Genomic DNA, 20,852 nt, shown 5'->3' with positions numbered 1-20,852 from the left:
GTTTGACCCTGTCGAACTAATGTCTGTCTAACATGTGGTGTCTATCTATTGACTGTCTAACTAGACACTGTCTGTCTATCATCCGGATACCACAATACAGGGGCGCCGATTCATTATTGTTGTATATATTGTTTGTTCAGTCCTCTCTATCAGGGGACTTAGTCAAAGTGGCTGCCTATTATATCATTATTCTACTAAAATAGCGCAAAAGGGGAGTATTGTATATATATATATATATATATATACAACACTTATATATATATATACCATGTCTTGCTGTAGTATTGCTGAACACTTTTATATATATATATATATATATATATATATATATATATAAGCAGAAAGTACTCCGGCACTCATGGCCTCCCCAAGCAGTGGGTGTAACTTGCTCCGGTGCCCTCCTCAGGGTCAAACCCTTTGTATACACACAGATGAACAATTAGAGGCGGCACTCAGCAGACTTGTGAAAAAACTTCAGACCAATATATTCAGTGCAGTCAACGTTTCGGGGACCTGAAGACGGGGAGGTGTTCCCCGAAACGTTGACTGCACTGAATATATTGGTCTGAAGTTTTTTCACAAGTCTGCTGAGTGCCGCCTCTTATTGTTCATATATATATATATATATATATATATATATATATATATATTTATAATGTATGAATTATCAATAATAAGATTTTACTTACCGATAAATCTATTTCTCGGAGTCCGTAGTGGATGCTGGGGTTCCTGAAAGGACCATGGGGAATAGCGGCTCCGCAGGAGACAGGGCACAAAAAGTAAAGCTTTTCCGATCAGGTGGTGTGCACTGGCTCCTCCCCCTATGACCCTCCTCCAGACTCCAGTTAGGTACTGTGCCCGGACGAGCGTACACAATAAGGGAGGATTTTGAATCCCGGGTAAGACTCATACCAGCCACACCAATCACACCGTACAACTTGTGATCTAAACCCAGTTAACAGTATGATAACAGCGGAGCCTCTGAAAGATGGCTTCCTTCAACAATAACCCGAATTAGTTAACAATAACTATGTACAATTTATGCAGATAATCCGCACTTGGGATGGGCGCCCAGCATCCACTACGGACTCCGAGAAATAGATTTATCGGTAAGTAAAATCTTATTTTCTCTATCGTCCTAGTGGATGCTGGGGTTCCTGAAAGGACCATGGGGATTATACCAAAGCTCCCAAACGGGCGGGAGAGTGCGGATGACTCTGCAGCACCGAATGAGAGAACTCCAGGTCCTCCTTAGCCAGAGTATCAAATTTGTAAAATTTTACAAACGTGTTCTCCCCTGACCACGTAGCTGCTCGGCAAAGTTGTAATGCCGAGACCCCTCGGGCAGCCGCCCAAGATGAGCCCACCTTCCTTGTGGAGTGGGCCTTTACAGATTTAGGCTGTGGCAGGCCTGCCACAGAATGTGCAAGTTGGATTGTGCTACAGATCCAACGAGCAATCGTCTGCTTAGACGCAGGAGCACCCATCTTGTTGGGTGCATACAATATAAACAACGAGTCAGATTTTCTGACTCCAGCTGTCCTTGCAATATATATTTTTAATGCTCTGACAACGTCCAGTAACTTGGAGTCCTCCAAGTCACTTGTAGCCGCAGGCACTACAATAGGCTGGTTCAGATGAAATGCTGACACCACCTTAGGGAGAAAATGCGGACGAGTCCGCAGTTCTGCCCTGTCCGAATGGAAAATCAGATATGGGCTTTTGTAAGATAAAGCTGCCAATTCTGACACTCTCCTGGCAGAAGCCAGGGCTAGAAGCATGGTCACTTTCCATGTGAGATATTTCAAATCCACCTTTTTTAGTGGTTCAAACCAATGAGATTTTAGGAAGTCCAAAACCACATTGAGATCCCACGGTGCCACTGGAGGCACCACAGGAGGCTGTATATGCAGCACTCCCTTAACAAAGGTCTGAACTTCAGGGACTGAAGCCAATTCTTTTTGAAAGAAAATCGACAGGGCCGAAATTAGAACCTTAATAGATCCCAATTTGAGACCCATTGACAATCCTGATTGCAGGAAATGTAGGAATCGACCCAGTTGAAATTCCTCCGTCGGAGCACTCCGATCTTCGCACCACGCAACATATTTTCGCCAAATTCGGTGATAATGTTGCACGGTTACTTCCTTCCTTGCTTTAATCAAAGTAGGAATGACTTCTTCCGGCATGCCTTTTTCCTTTAGGATCCGGCGTTCAACCGCCATGCCGTCAAACGCAGCCGCGGTAAGTCTTGAAACAGACAGGGACCCTGCTGAAGCAAGTCCCTCCTTAGAGGTAGAGGCCACGGATCTTCCGTGATCATCTCTTGAAGTTCCGGGTACCAAGTCCTCCTTGGCCAATCCGGAACCACTAGTATCGTTCTTACGCCTCTTTGCCGTATAATTCTCAATACTTTTGGTATGAGAGGCAGAGGAGGAAACACATACACCGACTGGTACACCCAAGGCGTTACCAGCGCGTCCACAGCTATTGCCTGCGGATCTCTTGACCTGGCGCAATACCTGTCCAGTTTTTTGTTGAGGCGAGACGCCATCATGTCCACCATTGGTCTTTCCCAACGGGTTACCAGCATGTGGAAGACTTCTGGATGAAGTCCCCACTCTCCCGGGTGAAGATCGTGTCTGCTGAGGAAGTCTGCTTCCCAGTTGTCCACTCCCGGGATGAACACTGCTGACAGTGCTATCACATGATTCTCTGCCCAGCGAAGAATCCTTGCAGCTTCTGCCATTGCACTCCTGCTTCTTGTGCCGCCCTGTCTGTTCACATGGGCGACTGCCGTGATGTTGTCCGACTGGATCAACACCGGTTTTCCCTGAAGCAGAGGTTCTGCCTGGTTTAGAGCATTGTATATTGCTCTTAGTTCCAGAATGTTTATGTGAAGAGACGTTTCCAGGCTCGTCCATACTCCCTGGAAGTTTCTTCCTTGTGTGACTGCTCCCCAGCCTCTCAGGCTGGCGTCCGTGGTCACCAGGATCCAATCCTGTATGCCGAATCTGCGGCCCTCCAATAGATGAGCACTCTGCAACCACCACAGAAGAGACACCCTTGTCCTTGGAGACAGGGTTATCCGTAGGTGCATCTGAAGATGCGACCCTGACCATTTGTCCAACAGATCCCTTTGGAAAATTCTTGCGTGGAATCTGCCGAATGGAATCGCTTCGTAAGAAGCCACCATTTTTCCCAGGACTCTTGTGCATTGATGTACAGACACCTTTCCTGGTTTTAGGAGGTTCCTGACAAGCTCGGATAACTCCTTGGCTTTTTCCTCCGGGAGAAAAACCTTTTTCTGAACCGTGTCCAGAATCATCCCTAGGAACAGCAGACGAGTTGTCGGCATTAACTGGGATTTTGGAATATTCAGAATCCACCCGTGCTGTTTTAGCACTTCTTGAGACAGTGCTAATCCCATCTCTAGCTGTTCTCTGGACCTCGCCCTTATTAGGAGATCGTCCAAGTATGGGATAATTAATACGCCTTTTCTTCGAAGAAGAATCATCATCTCGGCCATTACCTTTGTAAAGATCCGAGGTGCCGTGGACAATCCGAACGGCAGCGTCTGAAACTGATAGTGACAGTTTTGTACAACGAACCTGAGGTACCCCTGGTGTGAGGGGTAAATTGGAACGTGGAGATACGCATCCTTGATGTCCAAGGATACCATAAAGTCCCCCTCTTCCAGGTTCGCTATCACTGCTCTGAGTGACTCCATTTTGAACTTGAACTTCTTTATGTACAGGTTCAAGGACTTCAGATTTAGAATAGGCCTTACCGAGCCATCCGGCTTCGGTACCACAAAAAGAGTGGAATAATACCCCTTCCCTTGTTGCAGAAGAGGTACCTTGACTATCACCTGCTGAGAGTACAGCTTGTGAATGGCTTCCAACACCGTCTCCCTTTCGGAGGGGGACGTTGGTAAAGCAGACTTCAGGAAACGGCGAGGTGGATCTGTCTCTAATTCCAACCTGTATCCCTGAGATATTATCTGCAGGATCCAGGGATCTACTTGCGAGTGAGCCCACTGCGCGCTGTAATTTTTGAGACGACCCCCCACCGTCCCCGAGTCCGCTTGAGAAGCCCCAGCGTCATGCTGAGGCTTTTGTAGAAGCCGGGGAGGGCTTCTGATCCTGGGAAGGAGCTGCGTGTTGCTGTCTCTTCCCTCGACCTTTGCCTCGTGGCAGATATGAATAGCCCTTTGCTCTCTTATTTTTAAAGGAACGAAAGGGCTGCGGTTGAAAAGTCGGTGCCTTTTTCTGTTGGGGAGTGACTTGAGGTAGAAAGGTGGATTTCCCGGCTGTAGCCGTGGCCACCAAATCTGATAGACCGACTCCAAATAACTCCTCCCCCTTATACGGCAAAACTTCCATATGCCGTTTTGAATCCGCATCGCCTGTCCACTGTCGCGTCCATAAAGCTCTTCTGGCCGAAATGGACATAGCACTTACCCGTGATGCCAGTGTGCATATATCCCTCTGTGCATCACGCATATAAAGAAATGCATCCTTTATTTGTTCTAACGACAGTAAAATATTGTCCCTGTCCAGGGTATCAATATTTTCAATCAGGGACTCTGACCAAACTACCCCCGCACTGCCCATCCAGGCAGTTGCTACAGCTGGTCGTAGTATAACACCTGCATGTGTGTATATACTTTCTTGGATATTTTCCATCCTCCTATCTGATGGATCTTTAAGTGTGGCCGTCTCAGGAGAGGGTAACGCCACTTGTTTAGATAAGCGTGTTAGCGCCTTGTCCACCCTAGGAGGTGTTTCCCAGCGCTCCCTAACCTCTGGCGGGAAAGGGTATAATGCCAATAATTTCTTTGAAATTATCAGCTTTTTATCAGGGGCAACCCACGCTTCATTACACACGTCATTTAGTTCTTCTGATTCAGGAAAAACTATAGGTAGTTTTTTCATACCCCACATAATACCCTGTTTAGTGGTACCTGTAGTATCAGCTAAATGTAACGCCTCCTTCATTGCCAAAATCATATAACGTGTGGCCCTACTGGAAAATACGGTTGATTCGTCACCGTCACCACTGGAGTCATCGCCTGTGTCTGGGTCTGTGTCGACCGACTGAGGCAAAGGGCGTTTCACAGCCCCTGACGGTGTTTGAGTCGCCTGGACAGGCACTAATTGATTGTCCGGCCGTCTCATGTCGTCAAACGACTGCTTTAGCGTGTTGACACTATCCCGTAGTTCCATAAATAAAGGCATCCATTCTGGTGTCGACCCCCTAGGAGGTGACATCCCCATATTTGGCAATTGCTCCGCCTCCACACCAATATCGTCCTCATACATGTCGACACACACGTACCGACACACAGCAGACACACAGGGAATGCTCCTAATGAAGACAGGACCCACTAGCCCTTTGGGGAGACAGAGGGAGAGTTTGCCAGCACACACCAAAAGCGCTATATATATATCAGGGATAGCCTTATAATAAGTGCTCCCCTATAGCTGCTTTGTTATATAAAAATATCGCCATAAATTTGCCCCCCCTCTCTGTTTTACCCTGTTTCTGTAGTGCAGTGCAGGGGAGAGACCTGGGAGCCGTCCTGACCAGCGGAGCTGTGAGAGGAAATGGCGCCGTGTGCTGAGGAGATAGGCCCCGCCCCTTTTCCGGCGGGCTCGTCTCCCGCTATTTAGAGAAATCAGGCAGGGGTTAAATATCTCCATATAGCCTCTAGGGCTATATGTGAGGTATTTTTAGCCTTTATAGGTACTCATTTGCCTCCCAGGGCGCCCCCCTCCCAGCGCCCTGCACCCTCAGTGACTGCCGTGTGAAGTGTGCTGAGAGGAAAATGGCGCACAGCTGCAGTGCTGTGCGCTACCTTTAGAAGACTGCAGGAGTCTTCAGCCGCCGATTCTGGACCTCTTCTGCCTTCAGCATCTGCAAGGGGGCCGGCGGCGCGGCTCCGGTGACCATCCAGGCTGTACCTGTGATCGTCCCTCTGGAGCTTGATGTCCAGTAGCCAAGAAGCCAATCCATCCTGCACGCAGGTGAGTTGACTCCTTCTCCCCTCAGTCCCTCGCTGCAGTGATCCTGTTGCCAGCAGGAATCACTGTAAAATAAAAAACCTAGCTAAACTTTCTCTAAGCAGCTCTTTAGGAGAGCCACCTAGATTGCACCCTTCTCGGCCGGGCACAAAAATCTAACTGGAGTCTGGAGGAGGGTCATAGGGGGAGGAGCCAGTGCACACCACCTGATCGGAAAAGCTTTACTTTTTGTGCCCTGTCTCCTGCGGAGCCGCTATTCCCCATGGTCCTTTCAGGAACCCCAGCATCCACTAGGACGATAGAGAAAAGTGGTTTTGGCACAAAAACTTAAGCTGAAAAGGAATCTGTTTGAACCATGTCTTGCTGTAGTTTGATAAAGGATCCTAGTGAACCCACACATTGCTAGTTTGCTCAACAAACACACTTGGATTATTGCAGGTATTCCAGGTGGGTTGGGTAGAGAATACCAGCAGTCAGAATACAGGCAGTGGCATCTTGACTATCAGAATCCCGACAGGGGAAGATAAGTAATACTTTTCTTCCCCACATGGCCCCCTGACCCTCCCTTACCACAGCCTAAACCTAACCTCCGCCCCACAGCCTAACCCTCCCTGGTGGCGCCTGAACCTAATTCCCCCTTCCTACAGCCTAACACTCCCTGGAGGTGCCTAACCCTAACCCCCCCTCCCCATAGCCTAAACCTAACCACCTTAGCCTAACACTCCACCTGCACCCTAAACCTAAGATGCCTCCACCACCGCCCCCACCCCCGCTCTCCAGAGTCCCGGAACTTGCTCCCGGGAGGGGGGTTTAGGTGCTTGTAATGTGGGTGGAGACTAGCATTGAAAACGCTAAAGCCCCCATCCACTAGTCCGATTTGGGCAGTTTTCTTCAGACTTCGATGCATCTGACCGTCATATCTGAAGAAAAGTGTCACATCGGATGGCTCTTCTGATCCGATGCTCACTCCATACTTGCCTACTTTTGAAAAATAATTTCAGGGAGATTGTGAAAGTAACAGCTATCAGCGAGGGCGTGTACTGCTACATCGGGGAGGCGTGTCATAAAAATTACTTGCATCCACATGTAAATGAGCCCAAAAGTTAGTAAGATCTATTTGTTGAAGAAAAGACACTGATATTTTGCTGGATTTGTTCGTGTATTGTGTTTTACAAGAGGTTCCATATACTGTAAGTGGCCATAGGGATCATTGTGCTTCATAACCAATGCAGGGAAATGGCATTAATGATCCCATTTGAATGTATGTATCTCTGATTTATTTCCCCCCCAAGAATGTAATAGCTGCATAATGGGGATAAGGTGCAATGTGGGAGATTGCTGGACTTTTCAGGGAGAGAGGGAGATTGCTGCTATTTCAGGGAGTCTCCTGCAGAATGAGGGAGGGTAGGCGACTATGGCTCACTCCCGTGTCAGATATGTCTGAACTACAGATCTCTGAGGCTGCCCCAACCATTTATCTGAATCTGAAGAAATCAGGTGCACATCGGAGTGTTTTTTTTACTTCAGATGTATCTGATCAGATTCATCTGAAGCGTCACTTGACTGGCATCTCCCTGGCCACTCCCACCCGCCACAGGACGTGGCGGCAGCAGCAGCAGCATCAGGTCAATCGCATGTAGCATGTGTGCATCAGATATTTCTGATGCGATCGGGCACATGATAGATCACATCAGAAGTGAATGTAGTGAAAATTAAAGCCAGGGTCCGATCTGATTCCCAGGACGCTCCCGGGACAGTTCAAGAGAAATCTGATGCGATCTGCAGTTCAGACTGGTCTGAGTATTGAATGGGGGCCTTAAGTGTGTCATATTCCTTGCTCCTCCCACTTGATGATGTAAATGGTGACATCATGTTATGCCCACATCTTCATCTCATGCCTTCTGGAAAGCATCCCTCAAACACCCCATGGTGGCGCTATTTGATAATTAATGAATAGTGGACCATTATTTGAACGGTAGTACTGTGTTACTTGTACTGGGTGACAGCTACAGTTTATGGCTCTGTCCTTGCAGAAAACTTTGGCTTTTATAAAGTTGCAGAACACAATGTTCTAAAATCATAAAATCAGGCATTATAAGTAATTGTTCCAGAGAACGACCAGCATCTATCATTGCAGCTGCATTGGTTACCCTCTCTGTGGTAATACATCGGGTAGTTAGGGGAGGGTGATTACCCTGTCTGGGGTAATACATCAGGTAGTAAGGGGAGGACAGTTACCCTGTCTGGGGTAATACATCTGGCAGTTGGGGGAAAGCTGTTACTCTGTCTGGGGTAATAAATCGGGTAGTAGGGAGAGGCTAGTTACCATTCTAGGGTAATACATTAGGTAGCAGAGGGAGGACGGTTACCCTGTCAGCAGCAATACATTGGGTAGTTGGGGAAAGGCAGTTACCCTGTCTGGGGTAATACATCAGGTAGTTAGGGGAGGGAAGTTACCCTGTCTGGGGTAATACATCAGGTAGTTATTAGTCTGTCTTGGGTAAAATACGTCGGGTAGTAGGGAGAGGCTAGTTACCATGTCTGGGGCAATACATCAGGTAGTAGGGGGAGGGCAGTTACCCTGTCTTGGGTAATACATTGGGTAGTAGGGGGAGGACAGTTACCCTGGCTGGGGTAATACATCAGGTAGTTAAGGGAGGTCGATTACCCTGTCTGGGGTAATACATCAGGTAGTTAGGGGAAGGAAGTTACCCTGTCTGGGGTAATACATCTGGTAGTTGGGGGAAGGCTATTACTCTGTCTGGGGTAAAATAAATCGGGTAGTAGGGAGAGGCTAGTTACCATTTCTGGGGTAATACACATCAGGTAGTTAGGGGAGGGCAGTTACCCTGTCTGGGGTAATACATCAGGTAGTTGAGGGAAGGCTATTACTCTGTCTGGGATAAAATAAATCGGGTAGTAGGGAGAGGCTAGTTACCATTTCTGGGGTAATACATCAGGTAGTTAGGGGAGGGCAGTTACCCTGTCTTGGATAATACATTGGGTAGTAGGGGGAGGGCAGTTACCCTGTCTGGGGTAATACATCAGGTAGTTGGAGAAGACAGTTACCCTGTCTGGGGTAATATATGGGGTAGTTGGGGGAGGGCATTGACCCTGTCTGGGGTAATATATGGGGTAGTTGGGGGAGGGCAGTTACCCTGTCAGGGGTAATACATGGGGTAGTTGGGGAGGGCAGTAAACGCACAAATAATGTTTAGCAGTGCACCATGGAGAGAAAGGATAAAGTAATTAGTAACGTTTCCCTGGAAGGCTTGTACAAGCTGATAAGTTATGTGAAGGTAATAAGCCCCTGACACTAGACACCTGTGCTCTGTGACTGTTACACAGTGCACCTCAGTTTTGCACTAATACATAGACATATGCGTTTCTGCGTAATTCCACATTACACCGACTGGGTCCGTTTTCTGTAAAACAAACATGGAGAGTCTGAGAATGGCAGCCATTATCCTGCCCAGCCATTGTCTGTGGCTCTACTGCTCCCCGGGTTACTGACATGGTGAGTGACCGTCGCTATCTGATCTGAGTGGACAGGGCTAAGGTCTAAGGGCGAAGGTCATTGTACAGTACAATGGGGTTTCCAAAGAAGTCTCACACTAACATTCTGTCTGGGATTTAGCAATTCTGTTCTTGGATTATATGGGGCAATATTTAAAATCTTGTCAATGATTCACCCCGGCAACGCTTCTGGGAAATTCTCCACCTTATACAGCACAGCTACAGCCATTTCCCAGCCAGCACAATGTCCATTAGGTTAGGGAAAATGAGACCATATATCTATGTAGGTCTCCTCTGCTTGATATCGATATGTGCTGGGGTCGCGGGGCGAGACAAGAACTCTGGGCCGCTGCGCAGGTAAGCTGTAAAATCTTACCTGATTATTCACATTTATATCACATTTAGGGGCCTATTTATTATTGGCGTGGCAGTGGGACCGCGTAAATTATCATTTCCTATCATCGCATGTTGTGGCGGATATGGCCACGCAGCGCAGTATCACTTTGCAAATGGGCGGGAGGGTAAGAGCATGGAGGCTGATGGGGGTGTCCTGTCTCTATGGGGGGAGCGGGAGAAATCCGGCGATGCCTGCAGAGGGCGATGTACCGTTCCGGAACAGCGCATCGTGTCAATGTCGCCGATTAATTTCCTACCTTTGACTAAATAGGATGCATGCTATCATTAGTTTTATATATATATATATATATATATATACTGTATATGTTCCATATTATGAAGTGCAGCGGTTTTGCTGTAAATGCACTGACTGCAGCATTGCAGGAGATAGCAAGTACAAGTACACAAGTAAATGTGCCGTGTTGTCCGTCTGTCATTGCTGTATTTTGTTCTGTAAATGGAGTAGAGACACCTAAGGTTATGCTAAATACCCCTATATGAACACAGGGGCACCTATACACTGCATAGGGCCTGATTCTGATTTGAAAGTGAATAAAACAAAAAGGGAACCCGGGCAAAACCATGTTGCACTGCAGGGGGAGGGGGCAGATGTAACATGTGCAGAGAGACTTACATTTGGGTGGGGCGTGTACTTGCTCACATCTAAATTTCAGGGTAAAAATAAAGCTGTCTGGCATTTGTGGGCTACATGCAAAAGCAGCCAGTATTTCCCCTGCATGCAAAAATAATAAATGTAATAAATCCCCTTGCAGTGTAAAATGGTTTGTTCAGGTGCACAGTTACTTGTTTTTTTAGCTGTGGGAACTGACAGGATGGGACCATCCTCCTTATATCTGTACAGTGCTGGGGGAAAAGAAAGACTATGGGGCTTATTCTTAGTCGGACGCAGTCACATCCATGTCTGCGTCTTTTGGCGTTCCCCCATCTGCGACTTTGTGAAAGCCCTTTCCTAGGGTACATCCGTTCGGCCGAATGTGCAGGCCCAGGTCTGATGGAGGGGTCCAAGTCCCCCCCCTCCTTGCCTAGCAGCAGCTGCTGCAGCTTTTTTCCTCAGCCCAGCACACGCTGCTGTTTGCTGGCATTCAGTGTGGAGGAAGAGAGATGCAGATGCACACTCTTAGCACTAAGAGTGTGGCCACACCTTTTGTGATTAGGCCACGCCCCTGAAAAGTACCTGGGCCCAGCCAGGCTCTCTACTGCCCTGCCAGCTTCCGTAGATGCTGACATGCCGATTGGTGTGTATTTAGACGCAACATCGGTCTCAGTGGTGCAAGTAGAAATATTTTCTTAGTGGTACTGAGTAGAGATGTGCACAGGAAATTTTTCGGGTTTTGTGTTTTGGTTTTGGATTCGGTTCCGCGGCCGTGTTTTGGATCCGGACGCGTTTTGGCAAAACCTCCCTTAACATTTTTTGTCGGATTCGGGTGTTTTTTTTTTTTAAAAACCCTCAAAAACATCTTAAATCATAGAATTTGGGGGTCATTTTGATCCCATAGTATTATTAACCTCAATAACCATAATTTCCACTCATTTCCAGTCTATTCTGAACACCTCACACCTCACAATATTATTTTTAGTCCTAAAATTTGTACCGAGGTCGCTGGATGGCTAAGCTAAGCGACCCAAGTGGCCGACACAAACACCTGGCCCATCTAGGAGTGGCACTGCAGTGTCTTGCAGGATGGCACATAAAAAAATAGTCCCCAAACAGCACATGGTGCAAAGAAAAGAGAAAAAGAGGTGCACCGAGGTCGCTGGATGGCTAAGCTAAGCGACCCAAGAGGGCGGCACAAACACCTGGCCCATCTAGGAGTGGCACTGCAGTGTCAGACAGGATGGCACTTAAAAAAATAGCCCCCAAACAGCACATGATGCAAAGAAAAAAAGAGGTGCACCAAGGTCGCTGGATGGCTAAGCTAAGCGACCCAAGTGGCCGGCACAAACACCTGGCCCATCTAGGAGTGGCACTGCAGTGTCAGACAGGATGGCACTTAAAAAAATAGCCCCCAAACAGCACATGATGCAAAGAAAAAAAGAGGTGCACCAAGGTCGCTGGATGGCTAAGCTAAGCGACCCAAGTGGCCGGCACAAACACCTGGCCCATCTAGGAGTGGCACTGCAGTGTCAGACAGGATGGCACTTCAAAAAATAGTCCCCAAACAGCACATGATGCAAAGAAAAAAAGAGGCGCAATGAGGTAGCTGTGTGACTAAGCTAAGCGACCCAAGTGGCCGACACAAACACCTGGCCCATCTAGGAGTGGCACTGCAGTGTCAGACAGGATGGCACTTAAAAAAATTGTCCCCAAACAGCACATGATGCAAAGAAAAAAAAAGAGGTGCACCAAGGTCGCTGGATGGCTAAGCTAAGTGACCCAAGTGGCCGGCACAAACACCTGGCCCATCTAGGAGTGGCACTGCAGTGTCAGACAGGATGGCATATTTAAAAAATAGGCCCCAAACAGCACATGATGCAAAGAAAAAAAGAGGTGCAAGATGGAATTGTCCTTGGGCCCTCCCACCCACCCTTATGTTGTATAAACAGGACATGCACACGTTAACAAACCCATCATTTCAGCCACAGGGTCTGCCACACGACTGTGACTGAAATGACTGGTTGGTTTGGGCCCCCACCAAAAAAGAAGCAATCAATCTCTCCTTGCACAAACTGGCTCTACAGAGGCAAGATGTCCACCTCCTCCTCATCGTCCGATTCCTCACCCCTTTCACTGTGTACATCCCCCTCCTCACAGATTATTAATTCGTCCCCACTGGAATCCACTATCTCAGGTCCCTGTGTACTTTCTGGAGGCAATTGCTGGTGAATGTCTCTACGGAGGAATTGATTATAATTCATTTTGATGAACATCATCTTCTCCACATTTTCTGGAAGTAACCTCGTACGCCGATTGCTGACAAGGTGACCGGCTGCACTAAACACTCTTTCGGAGTACACACTGGAAGGGGGGCAACTTAGGTAAAATAAAGCCAGTTTGTTGGCTTTATTTTAAGGGCCTCCAAATTGCCTCTTTTTCCTGCCAGTATAACTACAGACTGTCTGACGTGCCTACTTGGATGCGGCCACTTATATAATCCTCCACCATTCTTTCAATGGTGACAGAATCATATGCAGTGACAGTAGACGACATGTCAGTAATCGTTGGCAGGTCCTTCAGTCCGGACCAGATGTCAGCACTCGTTCCAGACTGCCCTGCATCACCGCCAGCGGGTGGGCTCGGAATTCTTAGCATTTTCCTCGCAGCCCCAGTCGCGGGAGAATGTGAAGGAGGAGCTGTTGACGGGTCACGTTCCGCTTGAGTTGACAAGTGTCTCACCAGCAGGTCTTTGAACCTCTGCAGACTTGTGTCTGCCGGAAAGAGAGATACAACGTAGGTTTTAAACCTAGGATCGAGCACGGTGGCCAAAATGTAGTGCTCTGATTTCAACAGATTGACCACCTGTGAATCCTGGTTAAGCGAATTAAGGGCTCCATCCACAAGTCTCACATGCCTAGCGGAATCGCTCCATTTTAGCTCATCCTTCAATCTCTCCAGCTTCTTCTGCAAAAGCCTGATGAGGGGAATGACCTGACTCAGGCTGGCAGTGTCTGAACTGACTTCACGTGTGGCAAGTTCAAAGGGTTGCAGAACCTTGCACAACGTTGAAATCATTCTCCACTGCGCTTGAGTCAGGTGCATTCCCCCTCCTTTTCCTATATCGTAGGTAGCTGTATAGGCTTGAATGGCCTTTTGCTGCTCCTCCATCCACTGAAGCATATAGAGGGTTGAATTCCACCTCGTTACCACCTCTTGCTTCAGATGATGGCGAGGCAGGTTCAGGAGTGTTTGCTGGTGCTCCAGTCTTCGGCACGCGGTGGCTGAATGCCGAAAGTGGCCCGCAATTCTTTGGGCCACCGACAGCATCTCTTGCACGCCCCTGTCGTTTTTAAAAAAATTCTGCACCACCAAATTCAATGTATGTGCAAAACATGGGACGTGCTGGAATTTGCCCACATGTAATGCACGCACAATATTGGTGGCGTTGTCCGATGTCACAAATCCCCAGGAGAGTCCAATTGGGGTAAGCCATTCTGCGATGATGTTCCTCAGTTTCCGTAAGAGGTTATCAGCTGTGTGCCTCTTATGAAAAGCGGTGATACAAAGCGTAGCCTGCCTAGGAACGAGTTGGCGTTTGCGAGATGCTGCTACTGGTGCTGCCGCTGCTGTTCTTGCTGCGGGAGGCAATACATCTACCCAGTGGGCTGTCACAGTCATATAGTCCTGAGTCTGCCCTGCTCCACTTGTCCACATGTCCGTGGTTAAGTGGACATTGGGTACAACTGCATTTTTTAGGACACTGGTGACTCTTTTTCTGACGTCTGTGTACATTCTCGGTATCGCCTACCTAGAGAAATGGAACCTAGATGGTATTTGGTACCGGGGACACAGTACCTCAAGCAATTCTCTAATTCCCTGTGAATTAATGGTGGATACCGGCCACACGTTTAACACCACCGCAGCTGCCAAGACCTGAGTTATCTGCTTTGCAGCAAGATGACTGCTGTGTTATTTCATCTTCCTCGCAAAGGACTGTTGGACAGTCAATTGCTTACTGGAAGTAGTACAAGTGGTCTTCCGACTTCCCCTCTGGGATGACGATCGACTCCCAGCAGCAACAACAGCAGTGCCAGCAGCAGTAGGCGTTACACTCAAGGATGCATCGGAGGAATCCCAGGCAGGAGAGCACTCGTCAGACTTGCCAGTGACATGGCCTGCAGGACTATTGGCATTCCTGGGGAAGGAGGAAATTGACACTGAGGGAGTTGGTGGTGTGGTTTGTGTGAGCTTGGTTACAAGAGGAAGGGATTTAGTGGTCAGTGGACTGCTTCCGCTGTCACCCAAAGTTTTTGAACTTGTCAATGACTTCTGAAGAATGCGCTCCAGGTGACGTATAAGGGAGGATGTTCCTAGGTGGTTAACGTCCTTACCCCTACTTATTACAGCTTGACAAAGGCAACACACGGCTTGACACCTGTTGTCCGCATTTCTGTTAAAATAATTCCACACCGAAGAGGTGATTTTTTTTTGTAATTTGACCAGGCATGTCAATGGCCATATTCGTCCCACGGACAACAGGTGTCTCCCCGAGTGCCTGACTTAAACAAACCACCTCACCATCAGAATCCTCCTTGTCAATTTCCTCCTCAGCGCCAGCAACACCCATATCCTCATCCTGGTGTACTTCAACAGTGATATCTTCAACTTGACTATCAGGAACTGGACTGCGGGTGCTCCTTCCAGCACTTGCAGGGGGCATGCAAATGGTGGAAGGCGCCACCTCTTCCCGTCCAGTGTTGGGAAGGTCAGGCATCGCAACCGACACAATTGGACTCTCCTTGGGGATTTGTGATTTAGAAGAACGCACAGTTCTTTGCTGTGCTTTTGCCAGCTTAAGTCTTTTCATTTTTCTAGTGGGAGGATGAGTGCTTCCATCCTCATGTGAAGCTGAACCACTAGCCATGAACATAGGCCAGGGCCTCAGCCGTTCCTTGCCACTCCGTGTCGTAAATGGCATATTGGCAAGTTTACGCTTCTCATCAGACACTTTTAATATTGATTTTTGGGTCATTTTACTGAACTTTTGTTTTTTGGCTTTTACATGCTCTCTACTATGACATTGGGCATCAGCCTTGGCAGACGACGTTAATGGCATTTCATCGTCTCGGCCATGACTAGTGGCAGCAGCTTCAGTACTAGTTGGAAGTGGATCTTGATCTTTCCCTATTTTACCCTCCACATTTTTGTTCTCCATCTTTTAATGTGTGGAATTATATGCCAGTAATATATCAATAGCAATGGCCTACTGTACCATACTGCTATATATATATATATATATACTGGTGGTCAGCAAAATTCTGCACTGTCCTCCTACTATATATACTGCGCAAAACTACAATGCAGCACAGATATGGATAGTATACTTGACGACACAGAGGTAGAGCAATGGACTACTGTACCGTACTGCTATATATATATTATATATACTGGTGGTCAGCAAAATTATGCACTGTCCTCCTACTATATACTGCGCACAACTACAATGCAGCACAGATATGGATAGTATACTTGACAACACAGAGGTAGAGCAATGGACTACTGTACCGTACTGCTATATATATACTGGTGGTCAGCAAAATTCTGCACTGTCCTCCTACTATATACTGCGCACAACTACAATGCTGCACAGATATGGATAGTATACTTGACGACACAGAGGTAGAGCAATGGACTACTGTACCGTACTGCTATATATATACTGGTGGTCAGCAAAATTCTGCACTGTTCTCCTACTATATACTGCGCACAACTACAATGCAGCACAGATATGGATAGTATACTTGACAACACAGAGGTAGAGCAATGGACTACTGTACCGAACTGCTATATATATACTGGTGGTCAGCAAAATTCTGCACTGTCCTCCTACTATATATACTGCGCACAGCTACAATGCAGCACAGATATAGATAGTATACTTGATGACACAGAGGTAGAGCACTGGACTACTGTACCGTACTGCTATATATATACTGGTGGTCAGCAAAATTCTGCACTGTCCTCCTACTATATATACTGCGCACAGCTACAATGCAGCACAGATATGGATAGTATACTTGACGACACAGAGGTAGAGCAATGGACTACTGTACCGTACTGCTATATATATACTGGTGGTCAGCAAAATTCTGCACTGTCCTCCTACTATATACTGCGCACAACTATGATGCAGCACAGATATGGATAGTATACTTGACGACACAGAGGTAGAGCAGTGGACTACTGTACCATACTGCTATATATATACTGGTGGTCAGCAAAATTCTGCACTGTCCTCCTACTATATACTGTGCACAACTACAATGCAGCACAGACATGGAGCGTTTTTTTTCAGGCAGAGAACGTAGATATTTTCAGCACACTGAGCACAGATATTTGCAGCACACTGAGCAGATATTTGCAGCACACTGAACACAGATATTTGCAGCACACTGAACACAGACACTGAGAGAACGCCAGCCACGTCCTCTCACTATCATCTCCAATGCACGAGTGAAAAATGGCGGCGACGCGTGGCTCCTTATATAGAATACGAATCTCGCGAGAATCCGACAGCGGGATGATGACGTTCGGGCGCGTTCGGGTTAACCGAGCAAGGCGGGAAGATCCGAGGCTGCCTCGGACCCGTGTGAAATGGGTGAAGTTCGGGGAAGTTCGGATCTCGAGGAACCGAACCCGCTCATCTCTAGTACTGAGTGCCGAAAAATGGGCGTGATCATGTGTTGTGAGGGGGCGTGGCCACATGCTGCTAGTGGGAGTGGCTACATGACACTAGCGGCGTGGCCACACGACAGCCTCTTTTTTTTTTAATCTGGAGGCAAGGCTAAACATATATAGTAATGCCTCCAGTATTATAGAAATATCTAGTGATACCCCCAGTATAATAGAAATATATATTAATGCCCCCAATTTAATAACAATATATAGTAATGCCTCCATTATTATAACAGGAAAATACAGCCACTGTTGCACTCCCAGTAACCCTGACAAAGTGGGAGGAGCCGTCATGCTGCCGAGCACCATGGTCTTGTTGCTTTGTGGCACTTATAATTGTGGTAATGGCAAAGTGTGTGGCAGGTGGTACTGAGTACCCGCTGCCAAATTCTTATGGGTACTCCGTACCCTAGCGTACCCGAGCGTACTCGCATACTTGCACCGCTGTCGGTCGCACCATCAAAACGTGCAACAGACCTATGGCAGTTGCTATTTCTCCTTCCGTATAAGGCCTCCTTCGTGAGCGGCTGAGTGTCTCTGTATGCAGCTGCTTTCAGTGACACGCCTATGACACTCCCACAACATGCCCATACAGCGGACCATTTCTGTCCGTGCGCTAATCCACCTCTCTGTCACTGCCCAGGAACGCCCACTACATTTTCAATATATTTCTGAGGCCGTGCACCTCAACTGCAACTCTAACTCTGTGAGCACGCTATCTGGATGCATGCATAGGGCGACAGACACATGCGCAGGAGATAACAAAATGGCTCCACTGCATCCGAATCAGGCTTATGTCTGTCAGGCAGCCAGTGAGAGCTGTGAGGGAAGGGAGGGGGCGGGACCTTCCTGCTGCTCTATACTGAGCCTGTGCTAGACTGACTCTGTAGTAGACTATATAATCAATACACCTGCAGTGTTTGGTTTTTTTAAAAAATCAACTAAATGCTATTTTGGATGTTGTATTTTTATTTTATATTTAAATGTCAGACTCAGAGAAGTGACTGAATGGTTCTGTTTGTCTTTAATTTCTCAGGTTTGCCAGAAATTCAGATGTTACCCCGAGCCCGCTGAGCTGCCGCTTAGGTCAGTGGTCTGATTGGTCTCACTGCTTGCCTTGCACCAATAGCAAAGTAAGATTTGCCTTGTCTAGTGGTCACTTGATATTCTGTGCTAATGTGCATTATTTTATTATTGTGTATCATATAGAGCAGGGGTGGGGAACCTCAGGCCCGAGTGCCGTATAAGGCCCGCAGAGCCACTTGATTCGGCCCGGCCAGGCTCACCTAGCCGGGCGCCTGCTGAGAATTTGTTACTAGTGTGCGCCTGGCTTCTTACCCTCAGTAGCAGCTGGAGACAGGAGCTCACTCCTGAGCTTCGGCTTCCGGCTCTGGCAGTGTGCGTGTGCTTCTGTGCGGTGTTATGGGAGAGATGTCATGACTTCTCTCCCATAGTTCTGAGGAGCGAGCGGCCAGGCAGAGGGCAACGGTCCGGAAGCAGGAGCGGGGCTGGTGAGTATTGTGTTTTTTTTTTCTTTTAATGTGTGTGTGTGTAAGCGGCGCTACTAGGGGGCATATCTAATGGGACATAACAACTGACTGGTGGCATATCTAATGGGGCACAACAAGTGATGGGGCATATCTAATGGGGCATAACAAGTGACTGGTTGCATATCTAATGGGGCATAACAAGTGACGGGGGGCAAACTTACTGAGGGCATATCTATCTACTGGGGCATAACTACTGACTGGGGGCATATCTACTGGGGGCAGGCTCATTTTTAAGTTGATAATTTTTGTATGGCCCCCGAAGGATTTTTATAAATATCCAAATGGCCCTTGGTAGAAAAAAGGTTCCCCACCCCTGATATAGAGATTTGGGGGCCTATGAATTAATAATCGGATCATTAACAATCTGTATCGTGATGGATATTTTTATTTTAAATAATGAGCCTTTTGCAGATTTTTTTTAAATCTCCTGTATTAGGCTGTTAGTACATATTAGCAAGAAATCATAAACTTATGCATAAACCGGTTTCTACATAATTTTATGGAAAAAAAAATCTTGATTAATAGAGGCCTTACTTCAGGTCATTGCGTCCAAACTGAGGGCCCGATTCAGACCTGACCACTGCTGTGCGAATTTGCACAGCGGCTGATTATCAAATGACTGCGCATGCGTATGCAACGCAATGCGCAGGCGCAAACCCAAACAGCGACAGCATGGTGCGCAAATTTCAATCGCACGGCGTATGCAAGGTGATTGACAGGAAGAGGACGTTTGTGGGTGGTAATTGGCCGTTTTCAGGGAGTGTCAGGAAATATGCAGGCGTTCCCAAGCGTTTTCTGGGAGGGTGTGTGACGTCAGCTCCGGCCCGATCATCCTGTTTGTATCGCACTGTAGAAGTAAGTCCTGGGCTAGGCACAGATTCCACAGACTGAAAAAAATCATTTGATGGTGAGTGAGTTGCGAACTAATTTGCAGATGTCCGCTGGCTGGCAAAGTTTTCGCACGGCGTACACATGCATTCCCACACTTGCACGGGGCGGGTTTTCACTCTATCTGAGCGCAGCCCTCTGCAAATTTGCAGAACAGCGATCAGGTCTGAGTTAGGCCCTGAATCAGGCACTTAAGTGGTCATTCCGAGTTGATCGCAGCCAGCAACTTTTTGCTGCTGCTGCGATCAACTAGCCCACGCCTATGGGGGAGTGTATTTTAGCTTAGCAGGGCTGCGATCGCTTGTGCAGTCCTGCTAAGCTAAACAATGTTCAAGCAGAACAAGACCAGCCCTGGACATACTTACCCTGTGCGTCGATCTCTGCGATGCTGGGACCGGCTTTGACATCAGACATCCACCCTCCGTTCTCCTGGACATGCCTGTGTTTTCCTTACCACTCCCCAAAAACGGCAGCCAACGGTCCGGATCCGCCCAGGAACGCCTTCTTCTTGTCAATCTTCTTGCTGTCGGCTCTGCGACTGCTTTCTTCGCAGGACGCGACGTAACCCGGCGATCCCTGTCGCCGGACAACTTCTGACCCCCTTAGACCCGATAATTGTCCATAAGGCGCCTGCGCTGGGTTAGCAGTGAAGTGATCGCATTAGTGGTCATCTAATTTTGGGATCACCGCAGTGCTACTGCACCCATTGCTGGGGAGAGTTCCTCTACCAACAAGTTTTGTGTAGCGTAGCTCATAGGCTAAAGCAACTAATACCATCTTCAGATAGCGTTGGCTGTCTGGGCTAAACTCTGTAAGGCTTCACAGTGCCCATAAAAACCTATCAGGTGATACTTGACCATTATTGGGGGATTCCTGCAAATAATAAGATTTTAAACCTACCGGTAAATCTATTTCTCCTAGTCCGTAGAGGATGTTGGAGACTCCGTAAGGACCATGGGATATAGACGGGCTCCGCAGGAGATAGGGCACCTAAAAAGAACTTTGACTATGGGTGTGCACTGGCTCCTCCCTCTATGCCCCTCCTCCAGACCTCAGTTAGAGAACTGTGCCCAGAGGAGATGGACAATACAAGGCAGGATTTAGAAATCCAAGGGCAAGATT

The 20,852-nt window shown here is 47.7% G+C and overlaps 1 protein-coding gene across 2 annotated transcripts in view; it reads left to right on the top strand.

Annotated features, from left to right (window-relative positions):
- The first annotated feature begins 9,649 nt into the window (after positions 1 to 9,649).
- Positions 9,650 to 20,852, top strand: part of C8A (complement C8 alpha chain) — a 70,882-nt gene continuing 59,679 nt past the window's right edge. Inside the window, exons 1-2 of one of the 2 annotated variants that reach the window (XM_063939287.1) lie at positions 9,650 to 9,902; positions 18,329 to 18,425. In XM_063939287.1, coding sequence (XP_063795357.1) covers positions 9,790 to 9,902; positions 18,329 to 18,425 — 210 coding nt within the window. In that variant the 5' untranslated portion in view covers positions 9,650 to 9,789. The remainder of the gene's footprint in view (positions 9,903 to 18,328; positions 18,426 to 20,852) is intronic. The other variant, XM_063939286.1, reaches the window with a different exon arrangement.

The sequence above is a fragment of the Pseudophryne corroboree genome, chromosome 9, assembly GCF_028390025.1.
Source record: "Pseudophryne corroboree isolate aPseCor3 chromosome 9, aPseCor3.hap2, whole genome shotgun sequence".
In the NCBI taxonomy this organism is placed as follows: domain Eukaryota; kingdom Metazoa; phylum Chordata; class Amphibia; order Anura; family Myobatrachidae; genus Pseudophryne; species Pseudophryne corroboree.
This window is presented reverse-complemented; position numbering and strand designations above follow the sequence as displayed.